This window comes from Syngnathus leptorhynchus, chromosome 20 (genome assembly GCF_054491065.1).
Source record: "Syngnathus leptorhynchus isolate UIUO chromosome 20, UIUO_Slep, whole genome shotgun sequence".
Taxonomy (NCBI): domain Eukaryota; kingdom Metazoa; phylum Chordata; class Actinopteri; order Syngnathiformes; family Syngnathidae; genus Syngnathus; species Syngnathus leptorhynchus.
Window position 1 is genome coordinate 3,798,779 of NC_141214.1, and position 19,112 is coordinate 3,817,890.

Sequence of the window (19,112 nt, forward strand, 5' to 3'; positions counted from 1 at the left end):
GAAGAGCAACAAAGGACAATTTATTAGGCATAGTCGTGTTTTGCGCTCGTGTTGTTTGTAAATTTTGCTAAGTACAAATGATTTTTTTTTTAAAATGCACATTTTCCAGGGATTTTTTTTTTTTTTTTTAGCAAAGACTGAATGAAAGCACATGAATTGTACTTCCTTTTTTTTTCAATCTAAAAAACAGGGACAGAACAACATATATTCATAAATTTGTCTGAAAGAAAAAAAATGAATTCACATTGCCAAATCTTTTGTGATGTTTGGAGAAGGATTTTTAAAGAACTTAATTTTTTGGTGTGCAGCCAGGTGTTCGATCAACAAATACTCCAGTTTCCCACTGTGCAATCCAGTTCCACGATTAGATTTGTATTTTTCCCAGTAGTGATTCCAGTTTCCATCACTGTCTGCTCCAAAACCAAACACACTCACCTGTAAAGACAATAAAGCCGCAATTTTAAATTGGTTGACAAATAAAAAAAGTATTTTCTGCTAGAAATGATTTTGACAAACCAGATTTGTGCCGTTGCAGGATTTATTTTGGGAAATGTTTAAATATTAAGAAAAGTCACCTCTTCGCACATGTGCAGAGCAAGAATGACTCCCAAGAAGCCCGTGGAAGTATAACTTTTGCTTCTCTTCAACCATTTGTGAGAAACATAAGCAATGAAGCCTGGATTGACCACCATCACCTTTTTATAAAATAAAAAATAAAAAACTTTCTGATTATTCACGTTAAATATGGAACGGCTTTTGAAATCAATACTCACTAGGTTCTTGTTGGCCTGAATTTTATACGGACCTATATTACGTACCCTGGTGGATATAACACAAACAAGAAAACATGATTTTGTATTTCTTTTTTTTTTTTTTGTTGCCATCTTAGACATTTATATACATCGGAAATGGGAATGGTTGGAGTTGGCATAAAATGAGCAGGGAATGGCTTTCATGAACACTCCATTCAAATCTCGATCATTTGACTCACGTTTTGACATAACCTGTCGTAAAGGCTTTTTGTAACCACACCAGGTCCATGATCTTGTAAGGGGTGAACACAAGACGAGTGATGTTGTCCAAGTTGTGGGCACTCTCTGGATACATGAGATGATGAGTCGTTTTGGTGCCCACGTCTTCCTCATAGGATTTGATTGGACCATTGTTCATTCTGTGTAAATCAGTCAAGAGTATTTGTTCAGTATAAAGCATGTTTCTTTCAGCTATTTCTTTTCTTCAAAACTGTAATCACGACTTAAAACTTGCATTGGACTCTTTCAAGCAACTTCCAAAACCATACATCATAGATCAGATGACAAAGAAAAATAATTTCATTAAAAAAATTAAAGGAATCTGTCATGTATTCTTTATCTTCAGCAGAGAACGGCTCATTTTAGTGCTGATGAGCTGAGAGGAAATGAAAACATCTCAAGGCAGCTTCACTTTGAATTCAATTGTGATGTAGACACCAGAATTGGTGACAAAAACAGTTTTGTATTCAATTGTATTTAATTATGATGATTGTATGCTTTTATCAGTGCCGCATCATAAAGTGCCATTTTTTCCCCCTCCTTAAAATACATACTCCTATGATTTTTGATATTATGGTATGGATTAATGGCATCCCTATTCATTTCAATTGGCATAGACGATTTGAGATGTACAAACTCAGATGTGCAGGTGTGCCAAATGAAATATATTGTGGCGTATTTGTATCTGATTTACCTCATCACCATATCATGGCTATCTATCAGTGGTCCATAGTGAGAGCCTTTCAAATTGATAGAATTGCCCACCACTCCACACTTCCTCCAGCGCTCCGGTCTCTTGGAGATGGCCGGAAATGTCTTCAACAAGCTTTCCACTGCTGTCTGGTAGTAGTCCAAGGTCTGCTCTTCTAACCTCTGCAATTTCTGATGTATGAACACTTACAGGTTAGATGAGCTGAGCCTGCAAATTTCAAGTGCAATGACAAACTCGCCGTACTCGCCTTCCACCAGTCAAAATCTTCCAATGAAAGATTGTTTGTCCCGTTTAGAAAGGGTTCGACCGATTTGTCAATGCGTCGCATGAGCTCGGCGTCTCCCTCTTCTTGAAGAACAGACTCTGACGATAAATAGCTCAAATACAGGAATGTGATGGTGCCAATAAGGAGCACCGCTAACATCACTTTGAGCATCGTCTTGGTAATTATGGCCGGACACGGGATCATTCTGTCAATTGCAGAATTTGATCATTCCAAAAAAGAAAAACTGTTCCAATTGAATTATTATTTTGAAAAATTTGAAATATGTTTGAGATATTTGATCATGCACTTTTTGTAGTGCTCATCTTTATTTGGCGCAATGATGATTTGATTTGTGTCTTGGCAATAAAGCAGACTTGGACTTTGAAGCAGCGCACCTGTAAAAAAAATTTAAAAAAAGATGTAATACAGGGTAGCACGAAGTTAGCATCATGTCGAGCGGCTATTCTGCTGAATCAGCAACTGGGGCTCTTCATAAAATAGACAACATCATGAATTAAGAACATTATGTGGAAATACTAAGGCAACATCTCAAGATATCATCCGGGAAGCCAAAATTTGGGCGCAAAAAAACAACTGTTTGCCGCACAGTGTATATACACAAAACGGAAGGAATTTTTCTCTCCATCCCCAAAATTTTTTTTTTTAATAATTACACAATAGAGATCTTCCTACCCGTGTTACAAGTCTGTCCCGTCCTGCAGGCAACTGTTGAAAGGAAACACACTTCTGAGAGTTGAACTATTTTATTGGGGGGAGGAAGAGGAGTGGCAACAACAATAAAAACAAAGGTTTTTTTTAAATATTTTTATTCCTTTAATGTTAACTGCCAGGCAACCCCATATTTCTTTTTAACAGAGTTTTTTCAAGGTGCACATAATATTACATTATATTAAATACACTGAGACTTAGAAAAGAAACTTGTCAAGTGGAATGTCATTTGCTGGGTGGAGTTTAAAACATGTTCTGCCACTTAAAGTATCTCACCAAATGTCAATCTAACCCACAAGTCAGTGTAAATTTGGTTCTGGCCACCAAAACATCTTTGTAATTATTCAAACAAAGTCTCTTCAAAATGGTCTTTTTTCCAGACGCTGTATTCTAACCACTGGTGTTCCTCAGGGCTCATTACCAGAGATCCTGCTTTTTTCCGCCTTGTGTGGTTCCCCCTGGCAGTTCTCTACTCTTGTTTTGTTTTTTTTCTATTTGTTTTTATTTGAATGATCAATATCAATATCAAAGCCATGCATGCAAATTGTCACCTTAAACTGATCTGCCAGTCATTCCATTATAATTATTTTCCTAGTTTTTTTAAAACTTGTAAATTCTGTTCAAGCCACAGCAGTGTTAGATTGCCCAAATGAAGCAAACATTCCCACGTACTGTGTAAATCCCCAAATTGCACAAATAATAGCACTGGACTATGCACATATTGACTGTCAACACACAAAGAGGTGTGTCTTGTGGAATTCAGGATGATGTGTGTTTGTAACGTGTTCCAGTCTAACTAGTTTGCATTGACAATGGTGAGTCTAAATTGCCACATTTAAGTCAATACAAATGATTCACAGCAAGATACTGGTGCTACTCCCGCTTGTGACACTATTTTCTATCCCCTATTAGTATTTTGTATTTTTTTTTAGCTTCCCTGTGGGTGGTTGGCAGGAGGTTGGGTCATGTTGCATGCTTGTTATTTATTAATTCATCTCAAATCCAAGGGAAAATCTCCTGGTGCAGCTCAAGGCGTGAATTAACTTGTGTATCTAAGACCGTGTATTGTTGATACTGGAGACAATTTGGTGTCCATGCCAGAAAGACCAAAAGGAAGCATGTAAAATATATGACATGGAGGGCACTTTTTACTTCTTCGTTGCTCTTGTCTGTTCGTTTTTACTCTTTGTGCTATTTGGTGCGAGTGTTGTGTACTGTCTAGTCACCGTGGGACGGTGGGGAACGTAATTTCGATCGAGAATAATTGTCAATTGATTGTCTATGTGAAGCCCTTTGAGACTGCTTGTGATTTAGGGCTATACAAATAAACTTGACTTGACTTGGATGCTGTAGGAAGGATGGAAAAAAAATATATAATGAATAAAATATCAACATTCCGGTATATGATACGTAAACAAGGTGTGCTACTGAAATTTGACTCACTTCTGTAGTGTTTGTTTTAACACCCATCCATAGAAGATTTAGAATGTTTCTTACCTGGAAGACATCACAGGTTGCTCTGAAGGACTCCATTATTTTGTATTAGCGCATGTTTACAAGATCCTTTCAAGTTGTTGACTTGTTTCAACAAATTTGGCAGTAGCAGAGGCTCATCCGTTTAAGTGGTAGACCTCGATTCATTCTTTCTGATCTACGGCGCGTCGGCTGAGCGCCGTTGTTCATTTGCATGGGTGTGACACTTAAAAATATTTGTTTAGTCAAAATGAATGCATGATGGAAGCAAGGTGAGGGCATTCTCACTTGAGAAGATGCAAATAGGCGAGAGCTAAACACTTTGGCAAAATTGATTGTGATTATCGACTATTAGAAAATAATAATTGAAAAAAAATAACAATAATAATAATAATATGTCAAAACTTAATTTGTAACTCAAATATTCTTGCTTATACGAAACCAGAGCAGGCCGGAAAAGTACCGGCATCCTTGTTCGACCAGAATTGTTCCACTAGTTGCCTCACGCACACATACAAGGTAGTTGCGTGTGACTGCCTCTTATAAAGTCTGAAAGTGTTAAAAGGAACAGACAAGAAGCGGATCATTGGCATTCTCTGAAGTTTAAAGACTTACACTTCCTTTTTTATGGCACAAAAATAAAAAATGTCTCTGGGTGTGTTCGTCCCTTATCTCTGTCTGATGTATGTACGTTAAACTGCAACTTTATAGAACCCGACATTTATTGGGAAATGAAAGTGACATCTGCTCAACCAACATAGTCCTCATTTGACCGTTTCGCTGCAATTTATACACACACACACACATAAACTCACCAGAATGTCAGTGGGGTGTACCGCAAGGTGGTGTTCTAAGCCCAAGGCCATTTGTGTTCTCCAATAGTAATCCAAGTTTATAGTCAGTGCATAATTAATTCAATGTGGTTTTTGATAGTCGTCAAGAGTTTATAACGATCTCTATTTCTAATTGAATATTCAAATTATAAAGTACTGGTATTGTAAATAGAAATGACTTTGTAATGGATTACAAAAAAATGAGTCCATCTTTTTTTACCGTAAGTCAACAACTTCCCTGACATTCTCGACTGTAATCAGCATTTCATGAATAAATCAAAAATGAGCTCCAATTAAGCCGAGGTTTCAGCTGTTGAGCAGTAACGAGATGCTAATGAAGAGCGCCAGTCTTATGCTGGGACCCGGTGATTGCTTTTACACTTCACCGTTTTTGTCCTCTGACACGCTTGGCGGGTTTATCGGTGCCGTTTGGTCAAGGGAAGTCTTGGCTAATTACGCTCAAATCCCGCCCGGCGTCTGTTTGTGCCGATAATTGCCTCGCTGCACTTTCACCCTTTTCAATTGTTCAATTTCAATTTGAATTTTTAATAGCCTATTTAGTTGGGGAATGCGGTAATGTGAGAAAGATGATCATTTGTAAGTCTGAGAACACATCTGACAAGACTTGAGTATTAAAAGTTGGATTAGAATATAAGTGGATGGGGAATGTAATGGTGGGATGCCTCATTGATATTTATTTATATATTTCGAATACATTTACCGAGTCATATTTTATGGACTATATTATATATCGCAAGTCAATTGTTCCCTCAGTCTGTTCTAGTTTCCTCTAATAGTTTAGCTTGGAGGGGTGAAATGTTAATGCGTCATCACTCCATCAGAAAAAAAGGCCTCCCAGCGTTGTTGACATTTACAAATGACAAGATGAATATCGCCACTAAAAAAAAAGCGCATTTGTTGACAGCATGATTGATGCCTTCAAACATAAACAGCCGATATTTAAGAATATTAATTAAAATAGTTTTTGTATTTCGGATGCGTGCAAGGCAGCGAAAGCTTCGATATAAATTTGCATGTCTAGATGTGTTTTAATTAAATGGCCGACAGGAGCTCATGCCGTGAAGGTTTTTTTTTTTTTTTGTGTGGAATCAAAGTGATGACAAACCTCCCCTTTTACTTATTAAGAAACTTTCAAGTTATTAAAAAGGAGAACTTTGAAAGTCGCTGTTTAATTCATGCGTCCCTGCAGTGATTTCATCTCATTGAACATTTGCTTCATTTAACCGACACGTCTCTCCTCTGTGTAAGCCTCATCAGATTAATTTTAAAAAATGAGACCTTGGGTTTTTTTTTTTTTTTTGGGCAAAGTACTTGCTGACTTTTGCAGACATAAATCCAAAAGGGATTCAGTTAATGCTCGTTTTAAAAACGTGCTACAAGAGCAACGGCCTCGTCTTAAAATATACGAGCCTTCCAGCGATTCCCGCCTATACAAACGTTGAATTACAGCCGTGCGCTTCTTTCTCATCTTAACTTCCTACCTATCATCAAGTATAACATATTTCGGATTTTTGACATAGAGCCACGCGAGTGTGTCGTGGTTTCTGCCAGTTTATTCCGAGCAACTTATAATTGGGGATAATGTTCAGTGGCGATGCTTCATCCAGAAAAAGAACGTTATTGTTCTGCTGTCAAATTGCTAGCTTACTTTGGTGCACTGACCTTAACTCGCCGACGTCGACCTTTTACAATTTTGATAGCGTAAGCAAAACGGACTGAGGAACTGTTTCTCTTCACTCGTCCTGCACGCTGAGGTCCCATTAGCAGATTATAGCGACAACAGTGAAAATGGGCCGCATGCGCTAGCGCAACCCCGGAGAATAGGGCCTGCCACTTTAACATCGCTGTCGCATCGGATTAAGGAAGACTGAAGGTAGACGTTGGCTCCTCGGGCTGCCGAGATGACAGTAGCATACACGATGTGCCTCGGGAGGTCAGAGCTGATCTGAAATGAAATGCACTTAGTGAAATAACCTTTTCAACTTTGGCTCGGACGCTAATTTTGTCTGCCACATACAATCGAGTTCATTTTTCCCGATGTGAGTGCCAGAGTCATAAATGACCATGTGGCCAAGATGCCAAGACACTCATGAATACGTTAATCGGTACTATTATGTCTCCTGATCACTGCTCTCCTAAGTTATTACCTTCATTTATTTCTTTTTTTTTTACACATCAAATTGTGTTTTAAAAGAGTGACTCTATTTATTCATTAAGCCGTTTGTGGCGTGATTTGTTTTTCCTGCCTTTTAATGGATGATTAATTCTGGCGCAACCTTGGAACAAAACAGCTGTCGTTGTTTTCGAAAAAAAAAGTTCAGCACTAGCCTAAGGAAATAATCATCCATCCATTTTGCAAAAATCAAAGCCCCCCCCCCCCGTGGCGACTTGTAGGCAGGCAAAATCCTCCAGACTGTGAAGTGTTTATTAATTGAATATTTTCATCTCCAGAGGTGGAAACCATTGTAAACACCCGTCCCTCCCACTTCCATCACATCCACAACTATATCTCTTCTAGAGAAAAATCTTGACGAAATGGATCCCTCTCTGTCTTTTTTGGACCTTCAGTTTTGCAAGCTTCCACAGCAGCCAAGTCCCCAGTGAGCAATGATTCATGATCCGGTAGCTCGCTGTGCCAGAATGAGGTCATCTGCATAGATGACTCTATCACTTCAGACAGCAAAGGGCAAAATTGATATTTTCTTGATACTCTTCTCTGCATGCTTTATCCCGTCATTTACAGTCACGCCGCTTATCTTTGAGGCACCACTGTATTTTGTTTCTCTGCTGCTTCTGCTGTTGAAGCAAAAATAAAATATAGAATAGGTCTCAACTTAATACTATATTTGGTGGACAATCTGCACAAAGCAAGCACGTTGTCCACTCAGAGTCGGAAATTGCTAAAGTAATTGGTTTTGTCTTCAAAAGGCTCGCCTTCATCTTTATGTATTAGCTGTTACTTCCCGCCTCGGAGCTGCTGTGTTCTCCGGTGAGTGCATTAAGTCCGGAAAACATTTCCCACCTCTCCTTGATAGAAGGGATTTTTTTTTTATTTTAAATCAGGGCTATCAAAGGAGATTAAGGATAAGAGCACCTTTGAGTGTGCTGTAGTAGGAATGTGGATTTATTTATTATTACTATTTTTTTATTTATTTGTTTTAAAGGAAGTCGACAGCGTGCCTGATGATGTTGGTTATTATTTTTGTTTGCCTCGCTGTTTATTTCCCGATGAAGCGGCACTGATTATACGATATCCGTGAACAGGGAAATTGGAATTTTTCCGGCACGATGGATTACAGGGGGGGGGGGGTGTTGTGTCAGTCAACGTAAGCCGGGGTTTGGTAAGGCAGGTCTGGTGGCAAAGAAGACTCACGGTTTGCTTTGATCACACCGGCCTGGAAATGAATAATGCACATGATGCACATGCACTTTTCATGTGATTCCAACCTGTTGGTGTGAAGCTACTTTGGGCATCCCAACATAAAAAAAAAATGACTGCAAACACGCTTATGGGGGCGGAGCCTTTGATTTAATCATAATATAAAAATAGAGAAATGATATCATTATCGATTGCATATGAGGATTATGTTTAGTTTGATTTTGTCTCAGGAGCCAAAAAGTCAAATTAGGTTTGGAGTTCTTCGTTGCGTGTCGTGTATATCTCGGTATTATCGGCCATCAATCATTTGACTTGTCCATTGAAACTATTTTCCCCTCCTGACGTGTGTGTTGGCTTTCCATCTTGTCTGTAAATTGGATCTGGGACCAACACCCCTCCCCCTTCCCTCCTATAAAAACCAAACGTAGAAATCACAAACGGGCCAGAAGTACACCGCAAGGATGAATTCCTATGGTGACGGCAAATTGTATTTTTTGCCTCCTGGCTTCGGGGTATATAGTCTGTAATTAATAAACATGAGGCCCCGTAACATCTGGAGACGCTTTGAACAAGGGCGTGTCGTCACCGTCTTCTTCGTCGGGAGTGTGAAATGCCAAAAGGTTGTGAATATTATTATTTTTTTGAATGGTGCCATATTGGATTTGATGCAGTGGTAATGCTCAAGAATACGACTGATTGCACCTTTGTGACCACAAGATGTTTTTTTATTGTGATGCAGAGGCAAAAGTGCAGAGAAGAACGAGTATTCCAGTATTAGTTCTCTCCGCCACCGGGATGGCCTTGCCCGACTCTTGACAGCCCGTTTAACCTCGCCTTGGGAGGTGAATGTGTGTGTGTGGGTGTGTGTGGGGGGGGCTTTAATTCCGCCGACACAAATGGGCAGCTCTGAACTTGTCGGGCGGCTTTGAGAAAAGGTCAGAGCGACGACTAGCCGTGTGGATCTTTATCACAAGTGACAATGACAATAAGTGAATGTTGTTATTTAAAGAGCCAGCTTCACTTTGTTGCTCCAAATAAAATTTAAAAAAAGTAGGTCGCATATGATGAAAGATGACTAATTCATCGTTGCCGTGCATCTGATGCATTTGTCGTTGTGTCCAAATGTATAATTCATCGGCAACCTTGATGTACTTTCTGAAGACAGAAACAGAATTTTTTTTAAATTATGAAAATAAACACTGACTATATTATTTCTTGTCACCCCGGAGTCAATGCCGGTCTAACAAATCCCACTTTGTATTGATCGTCAGCACCGCATAGGGAATAAAAACATCTTTACCGCCTACTGATGACTTCGCTCGCAGTTTTGTCCAGATAAAGAAAAAAAATCAATGTAAAAAAACAAAACAAAAAAGCTTTCATTTAGGTGAGTCTATTATATGATGTTTCCATGTTTTTTCACAAATCTTAACTATGCAAGGAAGAGTTGTCGCCATGGGAATACTCCCACCGGCTTCCAAGTGCAGATATGAAGAAATTAAGGGATGAACAATGAGGGAATAATCCAATTACTGTACGGTCAGGGAGAGAATGAGGAGGAGGAGGAAGTGTCTTGAATCCAAACTTTGCTGTAATTACCGAAGTGCTGCAGTATGTTTACACAAAGGCGTATTTTTTTTTTCTTCTTCTTTCTTTCCTCAAGGTCACGTATGAAAGAAAAAAATAAAAGCAACTCTGCGCTCTTAACTTGGCACCGGTGAGAAATCTTTATCAAGATTTTTTTTTTTTTTTTTTTTTTTTACTAGACTTTCAATAATGTTCAGATGAAAACTGTAAAAGCTTGTGACTGTAGCATGTGGGAAGAAAAAAACCTTTTGATAACGAAAATAAAGAGCGAGGTGCTTTTGCATTTAGCAATAATACCAGCATCCTTCACCTTGACCATTTTATATAGAAGTTGCACATCCTAGTTACAAAAGCATTTAATTGCATCTGGAGGTGTTGTTTTCCATGATTAGAAAAAAAAAGGAAAATAACTAAGTGAAAAAAGGAAGAAGCTGTGACACTTAGTCACAGTAGGGGAAATTGAAATGATCCAAGATTTTGCTTCACCTCTACTTTTACGACCTCATTATTCATTCGTGCGTGCCGTGTGGCGTGTTGAAAGCCCCCTCGAGCACCCTTGTAATTTGAGTCCTCGTCGATGTCGGTGGTTGCAGAGAAAATCCCCAGCGTCTCTGGACCAAATGAAACCGTCGTCATCGTGTTCCGTGAGCGAATTTGTCATTCTCAAGGTGAGAAAAAGTCTTGACATGTTTTGTAAAGCAGAAGACACACACATAGCGAACGAGACAAAAAGGTCGCCGGCGCAGTGTGAAATGTCAAACGGAAAGCACGAAAAGACTTTAATTAATATGTCGACCTTTTGTGTCCTCTTCAGACTGACGTCGTGGCTTTATTATGGGATGACCAAAAAGAAACCGAAATGGAAGTCAGAGTAGACTCGCTTGAATGTCAACGGAGCACATGCACGCGGTGCGTTTGAGGCCTCGGGACTCGGCGTGAGAAAACGCGGGGCTCCCAATACGGGGCGGGGAGGGAGGGGAGGGGGCACTCCCGAGTGTACACGCTTTGAAGTTCTTGGAAATGTGGCAAAAGAGGCTGTTTAGCACGCCGGCAACACTTCGGCGAACAAGTGGAAAGGCTGAAAGAGAAGTAGAGTGAAAAGATGAAGAGGAGGATAAAAGCCTGTGGTGGATAGCGAAGTCGCATCCTCCAAATCCCCACAGTTGTTTTCATTCTCAGGTGTGTGTGCGTGTGTGTGTGTGTTCGCCGCATTGCTGCAACATTCACTCACTTCATAAAAATGGCATTTGTCTTTAATCCCGCATGACACCAATTTGACATCGTCGGCGAGTGGCCCATTTGAGCATTTATTCCATGGTCGGCCATATTTGTCTATTATTTTCTTTTGGTGGTTTTTTGTCAGTAGAAGACAACTGCAAGAAGAACAGATTGAAGGTTGTCATATTTTCCCTGCTGCTGCTTCCAATGAGTAACTCGTCGTTTCCGCTCAAGGACGAAATCCTTTTGTTCAAATTATTCCGTGGCAACTCGACATCCTTATAAACAGCAGGAGCAAGTTCTTAAAAAACGACTGCTAGCCACTCTGCGTTCCCGCCGAGAACTACAGAGCTGAAATCAAAAGTGAAAACAGACACTCGGTTTGGTCCTCGAGTCCTAATTAAACCCGATTTGATGTTTCGAGCGAAAGGAAAAGTCACGATCCAAAGAAACAAGAAGGGCCTTGGCATCGTTCCTTGGGGATTCCCAGCTGTCCTCACAAGCTCTCCAATGGTATTTATTGATGGTGAGCACTTTTGATTACACCCCCGGTCCTGCTCGGGGCCTCTTTTAATCAATCTGGGTGTCTTACACACATCAGCCCCTGTGAGCTTAATATAATTGGGCATAGATTTGAAATAATGGCGTCCCGCAGAGGAGCTGCTACTTTCCTGCCGGCTGTAGCCAATTGATCATGTCGCTTGCACAACACCGGCGGGGTCTCGACGTTTGGCGTGGAACCACGGGAAGCCGCGACACTCAATCGTGCGTGTCTCGTCATATTGATGGTCCCGGGGACATAAAAACGGCAGCCCTTCCAATCACTCCCCCCGCCCCCCTCGCCAACTTTGATTTATGCCTGCGTATCTTCACTATTGGGCTGACGGAGAGTAAAAAGTTTCGTAGGAGTTATTGATGCGGCTATGGAAACACCCGAATTCCCATCTCCGTTTTTGTAAGTAGTAATTTTGTAAAAATATTATTCATGTTGATTTTCTAAGAGTAGGACTCCCTGTTTTTTGGTGTATTTTTTTTAGGTGGTAGGATTTTTTTTTTTCCAAAAGCCACCGTAAATCAAAAGCACGTTTGAGGTCAAAGTTCAACCCGAGATGTTGACGTACATAAAAACACGCGTTCGCTAGGAACCCGACTTAAACATAAATCCAGCTTGAGTCCACACAATGTTCTGGTGCAGGATCCAACTACCCAATACACGTTGTGAAATATTCATGCAACCGAGGACATTCTGCTCGCTGTTGTCGAAGGGGGGGAAAAAAAGACAGCGAGTAATGTATAATAAAAATACAGTCGCCGAATAAAAAAGTGAAGGTGAGAATTCCAGCAAGGAGCTTGAAATGAGCAAAATCCATCTTCTATTCCTTGCTAATTGAACATCAGCGGGTGAGCGTTTGCGCGGGCGGGGGAATAGTTTATATTGATCAGCCAGGTCAGCGGAAAGTGCACCAATCTCTTCTCATGCCTTTATTTCTTCATTTAGTCATTACAAGTTGACATTAAAATTTCATGATCTTTGGACAAAGGCACGCTAGCAAACCAGCGGGGACTGGCAGCCCATGAATCAACCAGTTGATCAGAATTTCAAACGCTTTCTTTTTTTTTTTAACCTTCAGCGTCTGTTTTCCATACAAATGTGGCTTTGACTGGCACTTTGCTAAACTTCCTCAAAGCGCTTTGGGATTCCTCCAGAAGATGAATGATGTGGAGTTTAGTTGGAGCAATGCACTGCACATAAAGAATTTTCTTTTAAAGGGGGGATATGTCAAATAAAATATCGACTATTCTTTTTTTTTTTTACACTTTTTTTTTTTTGCACGGTCTTTTAATCGAGCTGAAGCAACCACGCTCATCTGGCCTGTCAAGTCACCATCACATGTGACGCCCGCCCATCTGTTGAGTGGAAAATCGTATGCAAATATCGGGGGCTTATCTTTTGTGTAAACAAGCATTTGCTGCTGACAAATCAAAGTTATGTTGAAATAAGATACAATCGCCACGTCTTCTAAAACAAACAGGGACTCACTGTTTCTTTAATGCGACTTCACTAGGTTCAAAAAAATGTTCTGGGAATTGGGACTGACTGCATTTGTTGATTCGCCGTGACTTTATTCTCTGCCTGCTGTAAAAAAAAGTGTTTGTCTTTTTTGTATCTCCAATGTGGAGCACTATACGGTGATTTATCATAATCCATTTTTCTGCACCATTCAATTTGATTATCTTTTAATCTCCTCACTTTTTTTGACATGCTTCTACAACCAATTCTCAATATTCCAAGTCTTGGCAAAAAAACTATTATTATATATATATTTTTTTTAAGTTGTGGCAATTTGACCTTGGCCAATACTTTTTTTTATTTTTTGAATAATGTCCAGTGAAGCTGTTTCGTCTCTCTTGCTTAATAGAATAACATTTACTCAATATGTGAGTGAGTTTGTTGAGGGGCGTGTAAGCATCTCCTCCTCTTCCTCCTCCTCTTCCTCCTCTTCCTCCTCCTCTTCCTCCTCCTCCAGAATGCATGGACATGTTGGTGTCAGGAGGACCAACCTGCTCATTGTGCGCAGCGAGCGAGCAAGGAGGAGAGGAAGGAAGGAAGGAAGGGAGAAAGAGAGAGAGAGAGAGAGAGAGAGGAGGGGGGGAGTCGATGTGCAGCCGATGTGCTTTTCTCCTCCAGCTCCAAGCTGCAGTCACCCTTTCAGCATGCTTCTACTCGGTTCCGATCTGCCAGCAGTCGTGCTGGAATAACGAAGACCACACACGCTGGAAGCCTCCAGGGCTTCATATGAAAGTGAGTATGGACATCTTTTTTTACTCAAACACGTACAATTGGATAATCTTTTATGCGTCATGATTTAAAGCGACGTGGGGAAAAAAATCAAGTATTAAAGCTTGTAACTTTTTATCATTTTCACTTGTATGCATACTTTTGGATCTCCAACATATATTCTAATTAAGAATCCACATGTTCTTTAAAGTATTCATTTGTCGAGAAAGTTGACCGTATGATGAACATCTGGGTTTTGGATTTTATATTTCAAGGCTGATGGCTCATGTCTTGAAAAACATCTGTTGCATTCTCCAAAAAACTAAAAACATATGACTATATTTTTGAATATGGTCAGTGTCCAATGAAAAAGAAATTTAATAATTAAAAAAAAATCACACTTTTATTATTTAGATGTACCATACCCAGTTATTTTCGGTGACTTTTTTTTTTTCCCTCTCTCTGCTTCATATGCCTTTCAGCATGCATGGATGAATGTTGACACCCCATGCCAGCATTGTAGCAGATGCCACCTCATTTAACTAATGAAGGTATCCATAGAATGCTGCTCCATTTCCCCAAAAGTAGACCCCCCCCCCCTCCACCTGACTCCTCAAAATCCACCTCACTGTTATAAATAATAAGCAAGACGGAATACATTAGCTACGGTGACCTTGGGAGACTGCAATGCTGTTTTTCAAGAGGGAGGGGGGGGGCATGTGGCAATATGAGGCGTAATTATTAATTGTGTGGTGAGAAAAGGGGGGGGGGGTTCTTTCCAATGCCATCATCAAAGTTTGAGGTTTCATCCACAATTCCCTTCACTGCCGTGTGGGCTGGGCTATCATTTAAAATTCTTCTCCCCTCTGGTATTCATCTCCCGACTCAAGAATCCCAGCAGTTCAGCAAAAGTGCAGGCTTTCCGCGCAAGGTCAAGTAGCAAGGAATGTTTGCACTCTTACGTGGCACTTTTCCAAGGCCATATTCACTGAAAACATCCCAATTTTATACTATCCGATGAATCTTTGTTGGAAAAAGATTTTTTTTTTGGTTAAGTCGTTTTTTACCAATTGTGTTGGTCATGTGCGACGTGGGAAAAGCTTGTAAAGATTGGAAGTTGTCTTAGAAAGTAGCCAGGGAGCTAATGAAATCAAACAGATGAACAAAAACTGAAATGTATTTACAGTTCTGACTCAGTGGAGGCCTTCCAAGAAGCCGCGAATGCATCAGACTAACCAGAATGTTTATTCTAGTTGCCAGTTAGAGTGCCACCTGTTGCTTTGGCATACACTCGACAGGCTATCAATGATCATTTGCAAATATTTTTTTTTTAACTAAAAGTTGGTGGAACTGTGTTATGTATTTTTTTTTATTTGTAAGGACACAATGTTGGAAAGAACAAATGACAGATTCATTTCTGTCCCTTAGGGCTAATTATTGGATATCCAATGTGACTTTTTGTAGTTTTTTTCCAGGGCCACAAAGGTACAGTTATGTTTCCCAGTTGTTGCTTGTCAAGGTTTGGCCAGCGTCACCGTTCAGCCACGGGGGACCTGCGCCAAATATATTTTCTTTACAGCTCTGTTGTATTTTTCCTTCACTGTATCCTCCCCGGCTTTGCTGATTCGCCCTCTGTTTCCACTTAACTGGCTGTTATCCAGATGACACCTCAGCAACTTTTTCCCCTTTCTCTCCCCCCCCCCCCACACACACACGCATAAGCTATATGCTAACCGATGCATGCTGAGTATACACCAGAACCTCGTATTTGGATAACACGCGCGGATTCCTCGTAAATGGTTCCCAGATGATGATTTAAAGGTGGCGCACTAACAGCCGTCCTGCAGATAGAAGTGCACTTAGGAGCCTCCTGCAATTTGGCTTTGCGCTGATGTTTAATGCGCATTGGCAGGTGCCTTCAGTTGGACACTTTAAAGCAAATTGGGATGGCTGAGCTACAGTCATCTATCACCTTGGCTGTAGATTTCCGTTTGTGGGTTTGCAGGCGGTTGCACCTGCATTGTTGTGGAGGGGTTTCTAATATTTTGATGACCTTACGTAGCTGCATGCTAATATCTACACACCTACACAAATTTAGTGTATAAGGAGAGAGAAAGAGAGACGTGCGCCGTTGTGGGTGTGATCACAGCCAACATCAATAATGGCCAATCAAAGCAGTCCTTTCCTTTGAATGCAGCAAACTGTTCTGGTCATTTGAACCCCCGCTTTGTTTTTTGTCAACTTTTAGAGTGGCCATTATCATGGCCCCATGTGGTGACATCACCGAAAAATTCAAAAGGATTCTATATCTTCAGCATATAATTGATTATATGCTTTGAGGATCATATGTCATGAGAAATTCCCCCTTGACTCCTTTCCACAATATGTAAAGTGTCAGTCTTCTAGACCGCTTGATTGACTTTCCTATGTGCTGTATTGTTTGAAGGGCATAACTAATGGCTCCATTGGAGGCAGCCTCCGCCTGGTCGGCGTGATAATTGGCGGGCAATGCTATAAAGCACCAGGCCAAGCCTTTTAGCTGTGGCCAGGCGCTCCAGGCAACAACAAAAGGTACAAAAATAGGCAGGGGGGGTGGGGGGTGTTATGAAAGTGTGGTCTAAGTTTGCCATACAGGACAAAATAAATATTTGAAAAAACAACAAAGAAGCCCAGTGTGGAAAAACAGCCTCAATACAATACATCGAGGCAGTTCTACTAGACTGCAACCACATTTTATAGCGTGCCATTAATATTTCAGTATTCTTTGAAAAAATACGCGATTAAATTGTTCAGGTGTCTTTGACAATGTGCTCAGTGAGTGTAAAGCCACAACGGAGGCCCATCAAAATGCGTTCTATAACCTTGTCAGCAGTCTTTTGTGGTCTTAACACCATCACAGCCAAAAAAAAAGGCTTATTGTCTTTTGCGCCACCAGCAACTTTTACACAAATTTCCAAATGCGTCATGCCTTTTGTTCCCTACTCATGATGTAAATTTGGAAACAGACTCTGTGAAAGGCTTCGCAACCATGGCGTGTTTTACCCTCGGGGTGGACCCCTGCTGAAGTTGCACAGCTGTGAGAGAAAATGAATCAAAACATATATTAAGGAATAACCGGCATTACACGGGCCGATCCTAATAAATTGCTGCTGTAATTACTGACAAAATCATTAGTTCCTTTTATGCTTCACCACTATCAGAGTTTAAGAGCTTCTCATTTACATACTTTGGGGGGGAAAAAAAACAAGCCTGTTTTGATGATGCAATGGACTCATCCTTGACTGGAAATGTAGAATAAACTCATTTTAGAGGTCATCTTAGGGAATAATGAGCAGCCGTGATGTAAATATGCACGACCTCAAGACACATGCTTCCTGAATACTGAATTTGACCAGCAGTGAATTGTAAAAACCAAATACGATCAATAATTGCTTCAATTTGTTCAATATATGGTAAAGGTTTGCTCAAGTGAACAATGTTTGCTCTCGAGTAGATTTCCCCCCGCCCGGCGTGTAAATGAAATCCATACGCTGCTTCGTTTCCTGCGACGGTTTTGAATAATTGCTGTCTTTGCTAATTCTGTAATCAGTAATGCAAGTACATCAGACTTCAGCGGCCGTCGGTGCGGGTATCACTCGTCCACAGGCGCTTTCTCATTTCCAGCTTTTTATTGCTTTCAGCGCTAAAATGGAAAAACCTATTAATCACACACTGGATTATTTTTTTTTTACCCTTCTAGTGCCAGTTTTGTATGAATATTTTCAAGAGCACAGCTGAAATGTTCTCATTGTGTGAAAATCCAAATTTTTATTCCTTCAATGAACACAGCCATCCCGAGAAGTCTCTTTTCGTAAATCCTTTTTTTTTGGAGTGCATTTTCTTGCATAATTAACCGAATGGGAGTTATTTTTAGGGTGAAGTGGCGGCGGCCTCGCCAGTCGCCGCGGCGACCGCACAGCCCCGGAAATCTTGTGAATATGCAAAGGAGGTGTTAACATTCTCGGAAGCGGGAAGACTCCGGCATCCTCGGCGTCGGCGCTTATGTTAACACCACTCCTGAGGAACGTCTATCGCATATACGGGATTGTGTGAAATCATAATTGACAAGAAGAAGATGAATTGCTGTCGATGCAGTGGATGATGCAAAATTTAATGGAAACACTTTATATCAAAGCTTTACTGCTATCTTTTGTTTTGCCAGCCACCTATGAAAAAACTATGATAACCCTGGTCTGCATTTGTAGTCGTAAAAATGCTCGATACTACGACCTCGATACTCATTTACTATTAATCTGGTATTGGGGATACATTTAAGTGAAATGTGTGACAAGACTGTTAAGTCAAATGGTAACATGCTAAAATAGAAGAATCAAAATTGAGAAAAATGTGATTCTGGTATACGTCGTTGATGCTTATGGGTTGAAGCCAAACCGGTTCGGTTTATTTCATTTCATTAGGCTTTGACATTCAGGTTTTCGGACGCCAGCAGGCGGGGGGAGGCAGGCCACCCGTCCTTTTGATTCTCCGTCACGTCGGAACCTCCCGCGGGGGCTTTGCAGCATGACTCGCTTCCTCTCCTTTGGCACAAGCGGCGACGCGGGCCCTTGGATAGCGTGTCGTTTCCATTTGGGCTGATCAAACACTTCGTTTTGCCGCTGAGGCTCGTGCCGCGTGTGTCGCAATCAAAGAAGTCGAACCGACGGAGCCCTTACCTTTGCTTAATGAAAGCTGCTGCGGAAAAAGTCATGGGAAAAAGTTTTTCCAATCTTGTGCCAATTGGACTCCTTATTTTGGCTGACTGGTATCAGCAGTCTCTACGAGTACTCGATACCCTAAAATAAGGGTGTTGTGTCTGTGTGTGTGGACATGCAGGGGTGGAAAGAGGTGAATGAGACTCTAATCACGATCATAATTGCACATTTGCTTGAATCAAGCGAATCAGTTAATGAAATCTTAAAGATAATACGGCCACTCACTTTGTCTTTTCATTTAATAAACATTGATTCTTCAGTGGATGTAAATCTACAAATGAAATGCCGCTGCGCGTCGGACCACATTTAACTTTAAAGGCAAGAACTTTGACGT

General features: G+C 40.7%; 2 protein-coding genes across 7 annotated transcripts in view; one reads left to right on the top strand and one right to left on the bottom strand.

The window, feature by feature from the left end:
• Nucleotides 1-4,378, bottom strand: LOC147040946 (CMP-N-acetylneuraminate-beta-galactosamide-alpha-2,3-sialyltransferase 1-like). 5 transcript variants are annotated; one of them, XM_085900531.1, is made up of 8 exons: nt 4,235-4,255; nt 2,702-2,734; nt 1,991-2,403; nt 1,726-1,913; nt 992-1,171; nt 774-819; nt 576-695; nt 1-435 (listed from the first exon to the last, which is right to left on the bottom strand). In XM_085900531.1, exons 3-8 carry the CDS (start codon nt 2,210-2,212, stop codon nt 241-243), a joined length of 951 nt encoding a protein of 316 aa, XP_085756657.1. In that variant the 5' UTR covers nt 2,213-2,403; nt 2,702-2,734; nt 4,235-4,255; the 3' UTR covers nt 1-240. The 5 variants fall into 5 exon arrangements, with proteins under 5 accessions (XP_085756657.1, XP_085756660.1, XP_085756658.1 ...); XM_085900536.1 differs by having other exon boundaries at nt 290-435; nt 517-695; nt 4,235-4,339; XM_085900534.1 differs by lacking the exon at nt 1,991-2,403 and having other exon boundaries at nt 4,235-4,378.
• LOC147040947 (CMP-N-acetylneuraminate-beta-galactosamide-alpha-2,3-sialyltransferase 1-like) overlaps nt 3,534-19,112 on the top strand; it is a 25,697-nt gene continuing 10,118 nt past the window's right edge. The window contains exon 1 of one of the 2 annotated variants that reach the window (XM_085900527.1): nt 3,534-3,552. The gene's annotated coding sequence lies outside the window, so the exon portion shown is untranslated. Of the gene's footprint in view, nt 3,553-13,849; nt 14,052-19,112 lie in introns of those variants that run through there. The other variant, XM_085900525.1, reaches the window with a different exon arrangement.

Bases quoted from the DNA above. Each gene is read 5' to 3' on its own strand.
- LOC147040946 (XM_085900531.1), bottom strand. From the start codon at position 2,212: ATGATCCCGTGTCCGGCCATAATTACCAAGACGATGCTCAAAGTGATG. The intron at 1,914-1,990 runs GCGAGTACGGCG...TTCATACATCAG, and splicing joins AAGATTTTGACTGGTGGAAG to AAATTGCAGAGGTTAGAAGA. The intron at 820-991 runs GTGAGTCAAATG...TATATCCACCAG, and splicing joins ACGACAGGTTATGTCAAAAC to GGTACGTAATATAGGTCCGT.